At 46.5% G+C, this 18,520-nt stretch overlaps 1 protein-coding gene across 1 annotated transcript in view; it reads right to left on the reverse strand.

Moving 5' to 3' along the window:
* Window positions 1–351: 351 nt before the first annotated feature.
* htr7c (5-hydroxytryptamine (serotonin) receptor 7c) overlaps window positions 352–18,520 on the reverse strand; it is a 39,297-nt gene continuing 21,128 nt past the window's right edge. The window contains exon 2 of the mRNA XM_063018280.1: window positions 352–1,054. Within this exon, the coding sequence (XP_062874350.1) occupies window positions 352–1,054 (703 nt within the window). The remainder of the gene's footprint in view (window positions 1,055–18,520) is intronic.

The following is an 18,520-nucleotide window of genomic DNA, read 5'->3' on the forward strand; positions in this document are numbered from 1 at the left end:
TAAGAGCCACCAGCATGCTAAACTGGTTCCATGAAGTTCAGGATACTTTAACGGCCTCCCTAGTCAACGGATCTGAATCCAGTAGAGCACATTCAGGTGTGGTAGGGTCCATCTGCATTGTCTTCCTATTTTTTAGACTCCTTTATGATGCTGGAGCCACTTCTTTGAGGTTTATCCATTGTGTTAACCCCATTCTCTCAAATTCCCAAACAATGACGACCTTTTGTGTGACGAACCTGAAAACCACTTTCAGGCTCATCCTCTCAAAAACGCCTCCCAACCCAACACAGGATTCATTCATAACGTTCCTTTTCTCTTCATTTTTAGTGCCCGAACGACATTTTATTAACCTTAACATTTCAAAGCCTCGTGTACGCCCACGGCCGAGAGTCTTCGGTTGATGTTTCGGTATCGGCAGCGCAATAAATCCCAGTAGGTGGAGCGCAGGTCGCGGTTAAAGAAGGCGTAAATGAAGGGGTTGACGAGCGAGTTGGCGTAACCAAACCACAGCAGCGTCCTCTCGATCCAGATGGGGATGCAGCTGCACTCCACGCCGCATATAAACGGCCTCGCCGTGGAGAGGATGAAGAACGGCAACCAGCAGATGAAAAAGACGCCAAGGATGACGCCTAGCGTGGTGGCGGCTTTCTGCTCCCGCTTGAAAATTGATATGTTCTGGCGCTGGGGGCTGAGGAGCCGAGACAGAGCCACGCACTCGTTGCCCACCTGGTGCTGCTGGTTTTTCAGCCCCTGCATCCGGACCGACTCGAAACGGTGCTTGGCGCCGCTCTTCCTGGCCGCCTTGAAGATCTTGTAGTACATGAAGAGCATGACGATCATGGGGATGTAGAAGGCCACGGCGGTGGAGTAGATGGTGTAGCTGAAGTCTTGGCTGATCAGGCACACGCCGTCCTCGTTGACGTTCTTGGCCCAGCCGCAGAACGGCGGCAGGGTGATGGAGGCCGACACCAACCACACGCCGAAGATCATCTTCGCCATCAGCTGGCCGTTCTGACGTGCCGGGTAGGTCAGCGGTCGCGTGATGCCGAGGTACCTGCCAACACCAATGAGAGAAGAAACAGACGAATCAGCATCAGTTCAGTCGTATTCCTGATGTTAAACAGCTGGATGAAGTTGTGACCCCAAACAAGGACCCCAAACCAGTCCAACCTGAACCGAACCCTCAGCTTTATTGTAGAACCTTGAGTCTGTTCACATTGACGTTCCTGGCTTCCATCAGAAAACCCACTGATGTGACTACTGATGTGTTTGTGGGCGAAGTTTATTTTTCCCACATACTAAATATTATTAAAAATAATTACGACACCACTGGTGCTGTAGTAATTTATGTATTTAGGACAGATTGAGTGGATTGGGACACAGCCGGCAATGCTTGTTAGCTACCAGCTTTGCTGTTTACTGGAAATGAAATGAACAAAAATGTTAAACACAATGTTTAATTCCACACATACATTTATTTAGTTATAAAATGGAAATATAGCTTTTTTACTGGTAAATGTTTTGTTATTTGAGACTCGATTGATGTTGTAGAGGGAAAATAGATTGGAAGACGCTGTTGGATGAGAGCTAAGAGCGGTTTTGCTCTTTATTTTAATCACTAATTTTAATGACTGAATCCTCATTGATCTGATTGGCTGACGCCTGATTATCTCGTATTGTGTTTTGTTTCCCTTTCTCTCACAATCTAGTCATGTCCAATTCCCCAGTTGTATCTCCTCCACCGCTCCACGCTCCGACCCTGGCCGAGGAGGGTCGTACTTAACACACGCCCCCGACCATCATCAGTGCCCTCAGAATAAAATCAGTCAACAGCGCTTCATCATGTGGACGTGGATGATACGAGTCATGAACCCGTCACGCTGACTCACAGGATGATCAGATCCCACCTCAGGGAACAACTAAAACCATCAGGGGTTCCAATATTCATCGGCATTAACCAGGGAGGCAAAAAACACGTCCTTTACCTTTGTGACTTTTATAAAGTATTACTTGAGTATCTATTACTCGACTTAGAATGGCACAGTGGCACAGCTGGTAGTGTGAGTGCTGCAGAACAACACAGGATCTGGGAACCTGGGTTTAATCCTTTCTCATATTATTAAAGAACCTTTCAGAATTTAACCAGAATTCAAATTCGGAGACTTTTCAGAACCAGGAAGTGTAAGCGTTTCAGTCCCCTCTATGTTTTTTTTGTTGTCACCTCACACCCCTCAGTCCCCTCCACTTCATTTTGATTTGTCCTCTGTTCATCGTGCATTGTCTTCCCTGATTAGATTTATATATAATACTGTCTTTTCCGTCCTCCTTGTCGGACATGATTGATTTTTCCTGATCTGTGTTAGAACACTTGGATGTTCTTCTGTTTGCTTGACTCGTGCTCTCTGGTTCCTTGAACTTTGTCTTTAGTGTGAATTCTTTGTGGGGGTTTTTAGCTTTGTATTTCTTTAGTCCTTTAATGTCCATCTATCTATCTATCTATCTATCTATCTATCTATCTATCTATCTATCTATCTATCTATCTATCTATCTATACATCTGTCTGTCTATCTATCTATCCATCCATCTATCTACCTGTCTATCTATCTGTCCGTCCGTCCGTCCGTCCATCCGTCCATCTATCTATCTATCTATCTATCTATCTATCTATCTGTCTATCTGTCTATCTGTCTATGTTTAGCTCAGTGTAGTGATTGGTTAGCATTAGCGCTTAGCATTTGCGATTAGCATAGGGTTTACCATTCCTTGTTTCTTCCTAGTTTAGTGATTAGATTAGCTTATTTTAGGATTTAGTTAATTTGTGCTCAGTGTTTAGCATCAGAATGAACATTTAGTCAGGGTCTAACATCCTATTTTCCTTTCTAGTGTAGCAGTTAGAGTAGCTTAGCTTACAGATCTCTCCCTTGTTCTCTGTATTTAGCATTAGTGTTATTAGAGTTCCTAGATTCTTTGCTTAAGTTGTTTCTATGTTTATATTGTTTCTTGTTCTATATCAGAATTTAGTACTAGGTTTTGGTTTGTATTTTGTCTATTAAATATTAGCACTTGTGTTCTGCCAGTTCACTCAGTTTGTTGTTTCAGAAAGCTACATGGAACATACTCGGCTCATTTTAATAAAAGCGTCCAAGGGGCCTAAATTTTCATCCGTTTATCCATAAATTCCAGCACTTCATGGCATAAACAACATGTTTGGGTCTAAACACTTAATTCCGCGTGCCAGTCTGATGTAGCCTGGATGAACACCAGTCGAACACAAGTGCAAACACTTTAGAAGATAAACGATGGGTCTGGGAATAGCAGGGCAGCGTTTGGGGGCGTCACACTGCGGTTATTAGTCATGCCAGGGCAGAGGACAGGAAGACATGAGGATGGCACTTCTGATGATGCTTCATGTTTGAGTGGGAAGTTTATTTTCTGAGTGAAGATCTCAGAGTTTCACTTCTGCTCACAACATAAACAACATAAACATGGGCACCGCTACTGCATACGCTTGTACACTACATGGCCAAAAGTATTCGGACGCCTGACCGTGAGCTTGTTGGACGTCCCATTCGAAAACAAACTGTATTAAAATGGAGCGACCTCTGTGTGGTCAGTTCAGCTAGAACAACAGTCGCTCTTCTGAGAAGCTTCTTACAAGACTTTGATCTGTGTCTGTAGGAATTTGTGACCATTCAGTGAAAAGATGATGGCAGTTGTATGGCTGGGTGCTGAATGATCAGTTGATGTTCCGGTTCATCCCAGAGCTGTTGAGTGCTGCTGAAGTCAGGGCTCTGTGCAGGACACTGGAGCTCCTTTCCTTAACTGTTTCTTCAAAGTTGGAATTGTCGTTCCGATTCATTCCACAGTACGTATGGGGGTGTTTGGGGTTGAGATCGGGGCTTTGTGCACACTGCTGAAGTTCCTGGTTCAACCAGGTTGTCGTAGCGTTTTATTTTTGCAGATGCTGGGACATAAATCTTATCGAAACTCTCATTCGTAAAAGTTTGGACGCTTTGCTAGCTCGATTGTGCTCGCTGTGTAGGAAAGGAAATATGGATTGAAATATCATCCACTTGTTCCTACGCGAACACAAACAAACGGCATTGTGGGCAGCCACGGAAAGCCACATGCTCTCGCATTGTGTCTATTGAAGCACCGGCGCATGCGCGTTGAAACGGAAACTCCGTTGCTGAATAGTCAATAGGAAGATGCGCTATTCTGGGCATGAAACACCCCGCCGGCTCATTCATGTGTGGAAGCACTGAAGTGGCTAATTGCTCTCAGTGCATTAAACGCCACCTGCTCTATTGAGGCACTATTGACTCGGCTTAATGAACACATCAATAGCTCTCCATTAGCCACCCGGCTATTAATTAATCCGGCATTTCGCCGTGCTAATAGCTCTGTGTTCATATAAATACCAACTGTCAGTCACGGTGCGGGGGTGATGTACTGTACCCATCATGTCAATGTCAAATCATGACAGGGATATACGCTAATGATGGCGTACGTGGAAAGCTAGAACTTTACATCTGTCCTGACATGCAGTATTGGAGATTTGGGAAATGTGTATAATATACTTGATCTTGTTTCACACATATTCCAGCGGGATTAAAGTGTGATCATTTATAGAATTACCGACACCCTTAATAATTGTCTTTTCTCGTAAAATAATTGTCATTTCTCGTAAAATGCTTGGTAAGGTAACTCGAGAGCAATTCTTTAATTCTGAAGCTCTTCAGATCCTTCAAGCTTCTTAATCCTATTAAGTCGATTCTCACCATAAAGCTTTTCAACAGGCTTTAGACCAAGGAACCGGGAGAGCCGTGTCAAGAGTAGACATGGTCCTCTTATCTCCTGGTAGCCCGCCCCCCAGCACAGAATATGACCAGTCCATCTACACCAACGCATCCTAATCAGCTGCTCTACAAACGTATTATAATTTCCTAAAACACCTTAATTTATTTACTGCAGAAATAGAACCACTGGGTCTAAGACCTACATTGTTAATGCCAACAAGAGTATCCATGAAACAGTCCATTAAGGGCTAAAATGCCAATAAAACCATAAATAAATGAATAAAAATCTCCAGGTACTTCATGAAGTCCATGATGTTGTATACACACTAGGTTTCCATTCACATTTCAGGAAAGGAGAGAACTCAACCCCAAAACATCAACTACCATAAGGCAAGTTGTAGCCTAGAGGTTAAGGTACTGGACTAGTAATCAGAAGACTGCTGGTTTGAGCCCCACCACTGCCAGGTTGCCACTGTTGGGCCCTTGAGCAAGGCCCTTAACCCTCAGTTGCTTAGACTGTATACTGTTGCTTTGGATATAAGTGTCCACTAAATGCCAAAATGTAAACGTATAATCATCCTTGTTGATGCACCAAACTGACCTTAAGACTAAAAATTAATAATATAAAGCTGTCTTTCTTTTGTGGTGATAACAGCCTCCACTCCTCAGAAGTGTTTAACTGATTTTTGGGCTGGTTTTGTTGGAATTTATTGCATTTGTTGGCTTCAGACTTATATATATACCTAGACTGTATATTAATCTGATAGTGCGCTGTTATTTATGGCTGTAGATTTGTCTGTGTCAAACAAGCTTGTTTTCAGGTGTCTACATACTTTTGCCACTTAATGTATTGAAACGTTTATGTACATAAAATTTACACTTTAATTAAATATGCAAAAAGAGCAGTGATGAAAAAAAGCTGTGTTAGTGAAGTGCGACACAAGGTTTCGTCTCGAGTGTGTTTAACGACGCCGTCGTGGATCGTTCTTGAGTCTTCCATTCATTGTTAAGCTTGTTTGTTAAGCTCTATCATTTAGAGTTTATATCTATTTTCCCCTTCTTATTTAAAATCATTTAAATGTGTCCATTCCCCTTCCATTGCCTCGTCTTCTTTTCAAGAGCCAGCTGATTATCATAGGGAGGAACACGCTATACTTGAGTATATACTTGAGTATTCCTCCACCTGTCATGCTGGCGACTCAGGCAGACACTAGGTGGCGCTGTTGCAGCAGTTTTTCCTTCCTGGAGCAGGCTGGCTCAAAGACGGCTGCGCCACCCGAGTTCCTACGTTCGGATCTTTTTGACTGCTGATCACATGACTACAGGACATGACTCGGGACTCAAATCATCAAAGCGGATTTGGTCCTCATACCAGACTCTTAGTGACTCCACCCTCCTCCACCCACACTGACCAATGGCTAGTCCATGCAGACGTCTGAATGGCCTGATTGCACCACCGAGATTCAAACCCCGGATCCCCAGACCTCAGCAGTAGTGAGGTAGCATAATTTACCACCCGAGCACCTTGACTTATAGAAATAATATACTTAATATGATCGTACTGATCTGATGTGATGTTCTGTCTCTTTATCTGCAGCATGAACAGGAACACGTCTGGAGTTAAGAGCGCGGCGTTACCTTTTACACAGACAGTAATTAAATCTGCACTGATTCGAGGAGGTGGGAACGAGGTGAGTGGCTCCATGTTTCGTTTAACCGCAGCAGTGAGAGGAAAGCGCTCGCTCATTTACATCAGCTTTTATTGATCGGCTTTATTCCCATCATCACCGTCTCACTCTCGTTCAGTCGCATCATGTAAAGAACGTCAGTAATTAAGTCTCGGCTCCGTAAAAACGACAAAATGTAATAAAATCACATTTACATCCCAGTCTGGAACTAAATACCAGTTTTTATACTCACGATACACGACCAAAAGTAACTGGACACTAGTACGAGACTTTCAAGTACGTCTGTGTGTGGGAATTTGTGCCTGTTTAGTCAAAAAATTGGTTAAGAAAATCTGCTGTCTTTATGAGAACGTCTGCTGACAGTGAATGTCTGTGGTCACTGTGAGAACACCTGCAGTCATTGTGAGAATGTCTGCGGTCATCATGAGAACGTCTGCGGTCATCGTGAGAACTTCTGCGGTCATCTTGAGAACGTCTGGAGTCACCTTTAGAATTCCTGTGGTCATTGTTAGAACGTCTGGAGTCACCTTAAGAACGTCTGCAGTCATCATGAGAACGTCTGGAGTCACCTTAAGAATGTCTGTGGTCATTGTGAAAATGTCTGGAGTCACCTTAATAACGTCTGTGGTCACCAGGAGAACGTCTGCGGTCACCATTAGACCGTCTGCGGTCATTGTGAGAACGTCTGGGGTCATCATGAGAACGTCTGCGGTCACCATGAGAAGGTCTGCGGTCATCGTGAGAACGTCTGCGGTCACCGTGAGAACGTCTGTGGTCATCGTGAGAATTTCTGTGGTCATCGTGAGAATGTCTGCGGTCATCGTGAGAACATCTGGGGTTGCCGTGACCGCAGACGTTCTCATAATGACCGCAGACGTTCTCTGAAACGTTCCGTCAGCGATGCGACTGAACTGAATGGAGGTGTGTGAAGGTAAGTTCACTTCATCCCTCCTGTAGATCAGATGAGTCACATTAAAGCTCTGCGCTGCTTCTCGCTGGTCCTCCTACACTGACTGTCACAGCCAGATGGACCGACGCGTCACACGGAATACACTCATCAGTCAGATCATTCAAATCTGACTTATTTTTTTTACTTTCAATCCTTTTAGTCCCAATTTAGTCATATCTAATTCCCTGTGAACATGCCTCGGTGTACCGGGGCGCTCGGGTGTGACAGCGGTGAAACGATCGGCTTGTCTGAGGGAGGGACGGCCGTAGTGATTTTTCATAACTGCTGCAGTTACACCTCTAGTGGCTGATCGATGGTGCTGCACAGAGACGGGGGATAACGGATATTAGTGTGTGACTCTCCGTGCACGATACAGATCTCCGTCTGAACCCTGGTGTGGGTAAAAAGAAGCGATCAGTACTGAACACGTGTCAGAGGGGGTGTGTGTTAGTCACGACCCTCCTCAGTCGAGAGTGGAGGTCTGTAGCAGTAGAGGGGAATCAGATATGACTAAATTGGGAGCTGTGCGCCTTCCTTCAATACTTGTGCTGCCACTGGAAGATACAAAAGCAGGATGTGAGGTCATCCGTCCGAGCTGAAGCTGAGGAGTCATTTGGGTACAACAGCAGAAACAGAAGGAGCGTTCTATAGGAGGTCTTCGATTACAGCTGCTTTTCTCTTTTTGCATCATCCGAATTTGGACATGCTCGACTCCCCTGCGCACTCTGGTGACCTCTACTGGATGAGGATTGTGGCAGACTAGCACGCACCTCCTCTGAACCGACAAGTATGAAGCCGGCCAGCGGTGGATGAAAAATCACACTGCAGCTAAAGCGCTGGTGCTGAATAACTTCGGGCAAAAGTATGTGGACGCCTTTCGGTTAGATCATTCTTCGCTTTCCATATTCCTGTAACATGCTTTATTAGGTCAAGCACTGAGAAATGAAAAAGGCTGTGTTGCAGTCAAAGTTCTGATTCATCCCGAACGTGGCTGTGGTCCAGAGCCAAAACCGAAAGCATGAATAATTCTGTATCATTTTCTTGCTGTTGTTTAGGAAGATGCAAATAAACGCGGTTTGCGTGTCACAGAACGTGGGACTGGATTGATTTTCCGGGGTTATTTGTCAGGTTTTCCGGCGCGGGTGGGCGGCTCTAACGTGGCCGGATTAATGCGTGTAGATTGAAGAGCGCGAGGACTCGTGCAGCTCGTGTGTATGCAAATCCACCCACCGTCATTTACATAATGGAGCGCCGTGTGTCAAAATGCTGTTTACGCCGACGTCGCGGCCAACCCGAGGCCGCCCGGGTGTTCACAGCAGGTGTGTGCCGACATCCCATTTCCACATCACAATGAGCGCCGCCGTGGCCATTATCACAATATTTAAATACCATATCGGCCCAAAAATAATAAGATCGGTGTCGAATAGGCGGGGCGGGGTGCGGCAGGGGACTCGTACTGAATTCTGATCACATCCCACAACCGAGTTCTCATTAGGTCCAGCATCAGGTTTAACCGGGCAGTTGTCTAGTGGTTAAGGTACTGGATCAGTAATCATAAGGTGGCCGGTCCCACCACTGCCAGGTTTCAAACTGTTGGGCCCTTGAGCAAGGCCCTTAACCCTCAATTGCTTAAAAACTGTCTACTGTAGGTCGCTGTGGATAAAAAGCATCCGCTAAATGCTGAAAATGTTAACAGAGCATCAGTATAATAAAATACATGCATTTTCTCCTCGTTTAGTCATAGCCAGTTCCTCTCCCTCTGCTGGTGTATGAGGAGAGTATATTCTCCTGACACGCCCTTCCTCTAAGGGTGCCCATACTTGGGTGGATGTCGGTCTCGCTCACAGAGAGTCACGCGCTGATCTCCACGTTCCTCCACTTCTGTACAGGCGCCTCGGGCTACTAACCAGGGTCCTTACACAGCGCCCAAGACCCCGCCCACTTTTTAGTCCCGTCTTTTCCCACCCAGCAGACTAGTGGCTGATTTTGTCCCAATTGTGCCCGCTAGGGGCGCCCAGATGACGGGTAGCAGAGCTGAGATTCGAACTCGGGGGAGTCAGAATCCCGAAACATCCCACCATGCCACTTGGGCATCGTTCACAGCAACCTTGACCAGGACAAATAACGCTCACTGATTGTGTCATTGTGTTACGGATATGAAATTCCACACCGTCCGCCTTCCGATTCCAAAGAATTCTCCTGTGTGCCGGGCAACATTCATTCATTCAGTAGCTATTGCAGGTGGAATCTGAAGATTAGGGCATCAACACACACACACACACACACACACACACACATATACACACACACACACACACACACTGGTATGCATTATCACCTTGTACATAATGACTTCGATCCTCCTCCTGACTAATAACACTCCTCCATACACTGCAGCCAGATGGAGAACTAGAACACACACACACACACACACACAGACACACACTTTCCCGTTTCCTCTCCGTTAGCATGCACCGCTCGACCCCCCCACCCCCCCGCTTCCTCTGTTTTTTACAGCACATGTGGAACGTGATTCATTAGCCGCTATGTTCCAGCGCTGCATGACATTTTTAAGCTAATGAGACGCTTTTCTATGTTGTCTTTGCCATGCGTCCGCTTACTTCCACACACACACACTTCACACACACACGCACTTCACACACACACACACACTTCACACCTCGCCAGCATCCTGTAGTACGTTAGCACCAATCTTTCACACTTGCTCCGTTAGATATCCGGGCCGAAAGTCTTAGCGCCGCGGCTGTAATTAGGACGCGTGTATTAGCGGCTCTTTCGCGGATACAAACCCTCGTAATCATTTAAGCCGCTCTCGCGCTAACTGTGCTAACAACACTAGCCAGAATTAGACTTAATGTTTTCGTAGTTTGGTGTCTGGGTGGCCGCTGAGAAGCAAAGCTGCGAGAAGTTCTGCACAGGTCATGCTGGAGCCTTCCCCAAACTATTTTCAGCACGTGTTAGCAAGGGGTTATCAAACTGCTAATCGCTATACAAACCTCAATACCAGAAAACGTTTTACTGATTAGCTTAGAGGCAGAATAACAATAAAAAGTTATAAAATATTGAAGTTCAGGTGTTTAGAAACGTTCCATGATGAGCAGATGAGTTGCTAACAGGTGAGGGACTCCTGATCAGGTTGGAATAAAGGGTCCTCGCTCACCACTGTGTTCCAAACTTCATCATTAATGTCAGTCAGTTTACAAAGAGCATTTCTCAACACAACCATCTACCGTACATTATATTGTGGAAAGATTCAGGGAAACCTCGGGCTGTGTAGGCAAGGTCAGAGATCACAGTTGAACGTGATGCTGCTGTGATAAATACAGAACTGTAGTGCTTCAGAAAACCGTTGTTACTTAACAGAGCACGCCGCTGCATCAGGAAATTCATCCTGAAACTCTATCACTCAGAGAAACAGTCAAGTTCTCCCAGCCCGAGCTCATCTCAGATGGACCAAAAGACTCTTCTGGCTGTACGGCGGCGTATCGAGCCGTAATTACATCCGAACAGAGGCTGTGAAATCATCGTTCCCATAAAGAGGAAATCCATCGGGCGGGGCCAGGTATCAGAACCATCCTGTACGGTCTGACTGCCCGTGCTGACCGAGCTGTTTTGCTGCTCGTACAGTGAAAATAAACACAGAAGCTCAGAGAGGTCACAAATTCCATCAGAACGTTTACGGCTCTGAGATGAAAAATCTATACGTGTGGTTTATAACTCGCTCGCGTCCATAGCTCGGGTTTCTGACGTGTAATTAACCTTCTCACGGACCCGAGTCTGAACCCGTCTGCAGTATTTACAGACGCAGCAGTCCGGGGGGGATTAATTCAGGATCCAGAATGAAATTGGAGACCCTTTACAGTACCAGGTCTCAGCTGACAGACTTGGTTTGTCCAGGCAGCAAAATATTGAGGGGGGTTTGATAATAAGGGGTCATAATTACGTCCTATTGCTGTGAAATTAAAACTGTAAGGTTTGTGTTTAGCGATTAAACGTTTTTCATTCGTGCAGCGTTCAAGTGTCTGAACTATGTAGTGTCCTAGCAATCCTACAGCAATTCAGTTAGCAATCGCTCAGTCAAACATCCAAGATGTGGAAGTAAAGCAGCTAAAAACACGACTCGGGGAACTGAGTCTGGAAACTAAGAACAGATTCTGTGTGTGGGGGGTCAAAACACGGAGGAGAATTTTGGTATTTGAGACAGAACATGAAGCCTCGCACCGTCGCTGGACGTTCTAGGTTTACATTCGACTATTAAGGTAGCTTCATTTATTCTATCATTCAGTTTATAAGTGTCCTTTAATGATTTAAAAATCTGTGATGTTTAAAAAAACTTCTGTGAAATTAAGCTCATTTTCCCGTGAGTTTAATAGGTACCGTGTCATAATGGTTAGTTGTGGCCACAGTGGATCGTTCTGGTCCTCATACCAGACTGGACATCGTTTTACATCGGATGTCCTTCCTGACTCAACCCTCTTTATTGTACCCGGGCTTGGGACCTGCACTGAGAGCACACTGACGAGTGCACCTCTCGAGTGCTGGACTGTTCGGCCAACAGCACTGCTTAAATTCGGGTCCAAAGGTGACCAGGCTTCTCTGTGGCTGCCCCGAAACTATTCAACAGCTTGCCACTTGTCCCCTACAACCCTGATCGTTTTAAATCCAACTTGAAGATCTATTTATTTTCACAGGCTTTGGGTTTTGTTGTATGGCTTTATTCTGTGCCATCTGTTTTATTTACACAGATTTTTATCTTGCTGTAAGTCTTTTACTGTATTGTATGTCATTGATTTGCTCTATTATTTTTCTGATTTTATTGTACAGCGCTTTGGATGGCTTATAAATAAACCTGACTCGACTCTAGATGTCAGCCGTAGTGAGCGAGCCTGCAGTATTAGGCATTATCTGGTATTCTCACTCACTCACTTTCTTAACCGCTTATCCAATCAGGAGCCTATCCCAGCTTTTCAATGGGCGCAAGGCACACAGTAACACCCTGGACGGGGCGGCACTTCATCGCAGGGCAGACACACACACACACACACACATACACACACATTCACCTATAGGGCAATTCAGTGTCTCCAATTAACCTGACTGCATGTTTCTGGACTGTGGGAGGAAAACGGAGCTCCCGGAGGAAACCCACACAGACACGGGGAGAACATGCAAACTCCACACAGAAAGGACCCGGACCGCCCCGCCTGGGAATCGAACCCAGGACCCAGGCGACAGTGCTACCAACCGAGCCACTGTGCCACCCTCATTATCTGGTATTGATTATTATATTTATTTATTTATTTACTTTCAATTGAACTTTTACGCTCGTTTACTCGTGTTTAATCATGTAAAGCACTTTAAATTGCCTCTGTGTACGAAATGCGCTCTATAAACAAATTTACTTTTGGAGTAAATGCTATTTGTCTTACCGATCACACACACACACACACACACACACACTCGGAGTGCTTTATTGATCCCTGAGGGAATTCATTTTGTAGCGTACGAGGTGCATCAGTTTAGAATAAACTCTTTGTGTGTACACGAACTAAACTAACGAGGTTTTAATAAATAAAAATACAGAATAAAATCAGACTGGAGATTTTAAAGTGACGAGTGTTTATGATAATAAAATCAGGTGGTGGATGGAGATGAGCCGACTGAATAACCACAAACAGGGTCTCTGTGGATCCTTAAAAAGTCTTTAAAGTGTTAAATTTGTTTTATTTTTAAAAAGCCTGAAGTTCAAATGTCTAAATTCCATCTTCTGAACATATTAAAAATGCCACAGATGATAAATACAGTTTTGATTTTATAATCTTCAGATTTCGTACGAAGTTTTTTTTACTCTTTTATTTCAGCATTTCCTCCCTTTTTCTCCCAGTTTAGTCGTAGCCGGTTCCTCTTCCTCTGCTGGAGACCCCGATGGCGTATTCGGAGGGTATATCCTCCTGACACGCCCTCCCTCTGATGGGTGCATTCTCCACCGATCCCTTCTTATTCACCCGTATTTCTGTGGATCGGCACGTGAGGTCGGTCTCGCACATGTAGAGTCATGCGCTGATCTCCACGTTCCTCTTACTTCTGGACAGGTGCCTCGGCCTACTGACCTGTCTAAGACCCCACCCACTTTTTAGTCCCGTCTTTTCCCACCCAGCAGACTAGCAGCTGATTTTGTCTGTTGCACTGTTTGGACTGACAAACGTGCCCGCTAGGGGGCGCCCAGCCGACCGGTAGCAGAACTAAGATTCGAACGGGGAGTCAGATTGCAGTTGCGTTCGTATCTTGTGTTTAGCTACTGGAAATGTTAGTACTGTTAAATTATGTTGTATAAACGTAATACTGGTGTTGTTTTGTGCTTTTGTTTTTGTCTTCCCTCTGAGTGGCTTAAAAAGTCTTCAATTGTATTTTCCTGTACCTGCAGATACTCTGAAATAATAAATAGATGCATAAATAAATAAATAAATAAATAAAGGTGATAATCGTCCAGGCCACTGGAAGGAATTATGTAGACGTGTGCTGTCTCTCCATGTGCTCTACGGCTCTTTGGACCCACCACCAGTGACCGCTTGTGTGGTAGGGTATTTGGTCTGCGCCTCTCTGAACAGTGGTGGTGCAAATGTATTCGTTAAGCTCAAGTACCGGTCTGAGGAACTAATAAATAATGCATTTTTTACAAAGCTATTGCATCACAATATATCAGCGGTGTCGTACATGTGCTGTGTCTGAGGAAGGGAAGGCAGAACGAGCGATCGTCTCCTTGCTGCTGAAACAGCGACACCTACTGGCTGTCTGGGGCGTCTGCACGAGCGGTGGAAGAATAAAAAGAAAGCAGCGTGACCCTCCTGTGTGTCCCGAGACATAAGAATTGCTCAGCATGTCGTGTTGCCAGCAGAGGTCGCCAATGTGCAGAGAAAATAGGGCCGTTCCAGTAAACGTACCCGAGGAACGCCGTGTGTGTTTACGTGTTTATTTTAAACTTGCGCCTCCTTATTTTGAATAGACGTGAAGCTTCCGTGCAGACGTGGAACTCTTTACATGCAAACGCACAAAACCGCGGAATGCTAACTTTTGCAATTTTAATGCCGACCTGCCTCTTTCTATCTGATCACTCGTACTCTCTCGCTTCCTCCGACCTCGACGACAGACGAAGAGCCGCCGCGACTCTCACGCCACGTGAATAATTCAGACCATGATTCTGACCGGCACTCGCGCCGAAAATCCGCCTTTTATTTCCTGTTTAAAACACCACGTGAACCCGCCGAGCGAACGGGTTTCGCTTCTCCCCGTCACGTTTTGCTAATTACCGAGAACCGCAGGGCGCACGAGCAGCCGCGCTCCCGCCGCGAGGTACGAGGCGGGTCGTCTTTCATTAGAGACGTAATAAGTAGCGCTGATGGAGGTGGGACGGAGAGGAGACGGCTCCTCTGGGTTCAGTTCTAACATCACAGCTTTTGTTCGCCGCGGGTGAGATCGAGAAATTAATTGAGATTTTAACCTCGTCGAACCCACGGACCCCGAGTGGGTCCAGCAGTGTGGAAAAGGCTGCAGTGAGGTCAGATATTTCAAACACACACATTCCTGACAGACGAATAAAATCAGTGCTGATAAAAATACATTTTATGCCTTCAAACATGTGCAACAGTTTAGGGAAGGCCCTCTTTTGTTCCAGCATGAGCGAGCTTTGTAATATAAAGACATGAAGTATCCTGCAGTATCCTGTAGTCCTGACCTCAACCCCACTCAGCAGCTCTGAGATGAACCGGAACACTGACTGATCAATCAGCACCCAGCCGTACAGCCAGACGGGCTGATACCTCTAGTATCAGATGTAAACGGCACCCGGAGAACGAGCGTCGGAATAAGAGCCGCCCTGATTTGTTACCCAAATGAGCTCCAATGAGCAGCTTCTGCAGGACGAACCCAAAAGCAGCAACTGAGATTTCTGCTTTTTCTTTCAGTTTAGTCGTAGCCAGTTCCTCTTTTTTTGCTGGAGACCCCGATGGTGTACGAGGAGGGTATATTCTCCTGACACGCCCTCCCTCCAGCGCGACATCTTCTTATCCCCCCGTACTTCGGTGGATCGGCGCGTGAGGTCGGTCTCACACACGGAGAGTCACACACTGATCTCCACGTTCCTCCACTTCTGTACAGGCGCCTCGGGCTACTAACCAGGGTCCTTACACAGCCTCGAAGACCCCGCCCATTTTTAGTCCCTTCTACAGCCTCAAAGCCTCGAGGACCCCGAAGACCCCGCCCACTTTTAGTCCCGTCTTTTCCCACCCAACAGACTGGTGGATGATTTTGTCCCAGTCGTGCCCACTAGGGGGCGCAAAACTGACAGAGAGCAAAGCTGAAATACGTTTAAATTTTCAGCATTTAGAGGACGCTTTTATCCAAAGCGACTTACAGTACCGTGACAGTATACAGTCTGAGCACTTGAAGGTTAAGGGCCTTGCTCAAGGGCCCAACAGTGGCAACCTGGCATTGGTGGGGCTTGAACCGGCGACCTTTTGATTACTAGTCCAGTATCTTAACCACTAAGCTACAACTTCCACAGGCACAGTTCCTAACAGGTGTAATAAATCAGTCATATAAAGGAATTTGCATGCTTCAGACTTTGCAGAAGCAGTTTAGGGAAGGACCTGTAATGTTTCAGCATGAGCGAGCAGGGTCTCCTGCGAGAACATCCTGCGACGCTGCATCACTCCGCTCAGGGAGCTGCGACCTCTCAGAGCGCTCGGGCGTGCAGCGAGAACATCCGGGAACGTCCACGACGCATCCGAAAACCCACCAGGGCTGCACGTGAGCACAAACGGCCAAAAAGTATGTGGACGCCCGATCATGAGCTGTACATTATTACAGAGAGGAGTTCGGCCTCCATCCTTCTGAGAAGGCTTTATACAAGGATTTGGGAGTGCGTCTGTGGGAATTTGTTTCAGAGGAGCATCCGTGAGGTCAAGCACAAGTTCACCTAACAGCATCCGGTTTTCCTTTAACCAGGCTGAAGGTGACGAGATGATGAGATTGAATCACCACGTTCGAGTCTGTTGTGGATGCCAACCACAGGATTTTGTAGTCTGTCTGGTGGAATTTGTGCCCAAAGGAGCGTTTGTGAGGTCAAGCACGAGGTTGGGATGAATCGGAACTTTTATTGCAAGCCAGACGTTTTCATTCGAGGGTTTTGAATTCGTGAGGTGTTTATGGACCTCACTGTGACCTCAGCCCCCAAACGTTTTGACTGAACTGACACAAATTCCCACAGACACACTCCCAAAACCTTGTGAAAAGTCTTCTCAAGAGAGCGGCTGTTGTTCCAGCTGTAAAGGTCACATCCTAAATCCTGTGGTACACTGTATGGCCAAAAGTATTTGGACACGAGCTGTTTTGAGAGCACATTAAGCGTGTGGTTCTAATGTTTTGGCTGATGGGTGTGGTACATTTGCACAGAGAGTGCATTCTTCTACACGGTCCCGAGCCGTGCCACGTCTGCACGTGGGTGTAGTCCAGCCCCGGTTGCCCCTCCGCCCCCTCGTGCCCCTCGGAGAGGTCTGTCGTAGCTGCCGGATTGTCTGTGTGGCGAATCCTCTCGGCTCAGAATGACCCACTCAGTGGTTCATTAATCACTCCAGCCAGACGTCGTTTATCTCCCATGATTCCTCTCTTCACTCCACTGGAGTGGCAGATACGCGCCGACACACCGCGGGTACGAGAGAGCCCTCACGCCCACCCGACGGCACCCGGGTTTACTTTAACGAGGCTAAAAGTGACTAATCACCATGTTTGAGATTTTGTATTCTGTCTCTTGGAATTTGTGCCCATTAGACACAGAATGCTACAGAGCATTTGTAAGGTCAGGCGCTGATGTCACAGTAGACATTCTGATTCATCCCAAAGGTATATAGTGGGGCTGAGGTCATCTCTGCAGGCCACTGAGGTTCCTCCAAATCCTAGCTGTGCTACCGGCCGGCCGGGCGTCCACACGCAGACATGATCGGTCATTATAGTGACCTCTGCTGACTGGTCGAGGTGCTGCACAGAGGCGGTGAATAATGGAGAGCAGTGCATGAGTCTCTAAACCCGACTACTCCTACAGGTGAAAAGAAGCGGTTTGGAACTGCACACATATCCGAGGGGGGCGTGTGTTAGGTACGGTCGGCAGCAGGGGAGGAGAGATATAACCAGGGGAATTGGATATGACTAGAAACAAAGGTTCCTCAACACCAAGTTTAGTGTGGCTGAAACCCTAAAATTATTATTAAGTAGGGGTGTCCACATACTTTTGGCTATATAGTGTATTTTTAGAGGACTTCTGTTCCTGCTGCTTTTGGGTCATCCTGCAACTCTTCAAGTGTCCGAGCTTACTCTTCCATATTTACACTGATCAGCCAAAACATTTGGACCATCCCCCAAAAATCTGATGGTGTGTGTGAGGGATCTATTAGATGTGGATCTGATGGTGCGTGTGAGAGTGAGGGATCTATTAGATGTGGATCTGATGGTGCGTGTGAGGGTGAGGGATCTATTAGATGTGGATCTGATGGTGCGTGTGAGAGTGAGGGATCTATTAGATGTGGATCTGATGGTGCGTGTGAGGGTGAGGGATCTATTAGATGTGGATCTGATGGTGCGTGTGAGGGTGAGGGATCTATTAGATGTGGATCTGATGGTGCGTGTGAGAGTGAGGGATCTATTAGATGTGGATCTGATGGTGCGTGTGAGGGTGAGGGATCTATTAGATGTGGATCTGATGGTGCGTGTGAGGGTGAGGGATCTATTAGATGTGGATCTGATGGTGCGTGTGAGGGTGAGGGATCTATTAGATGTGGATCTGATGGTGTCCAGCGGAACTGCACGCTGACGAGTGATTTTACACCTCGGGGTTGAAAGTGACACCACAGGACCATCGAGGAACCAAACGTTAGCGAGCAGGCCTGCGTTTGTGGAGAGGAGATAACACACTGCCCTGCCGTACGCACCAGACCGTCAGGAGCGCCGGGAGCTAATGGAGGAGGGAGGTCACCTTCACGCCGCCGCTCCGTGTGAAGGTAAGTACGGCGGGT

Source organism: Trichomycterus rosablanca, chromosome 21 (assembly GCF_030014385.1).
Source record: "Trichomycterus rosablanca isolate fTriRos1 chromosome 21, fTriRos1.hap1, whole genome shotgun sequence".
NCBI classification, from domain to species: Eukaryota; Metazoa; Chordata; class Actinopteri; order Siluriformes; family Trichomycteridae; genus Trichomycterus; species Trichomycterus rosablanca.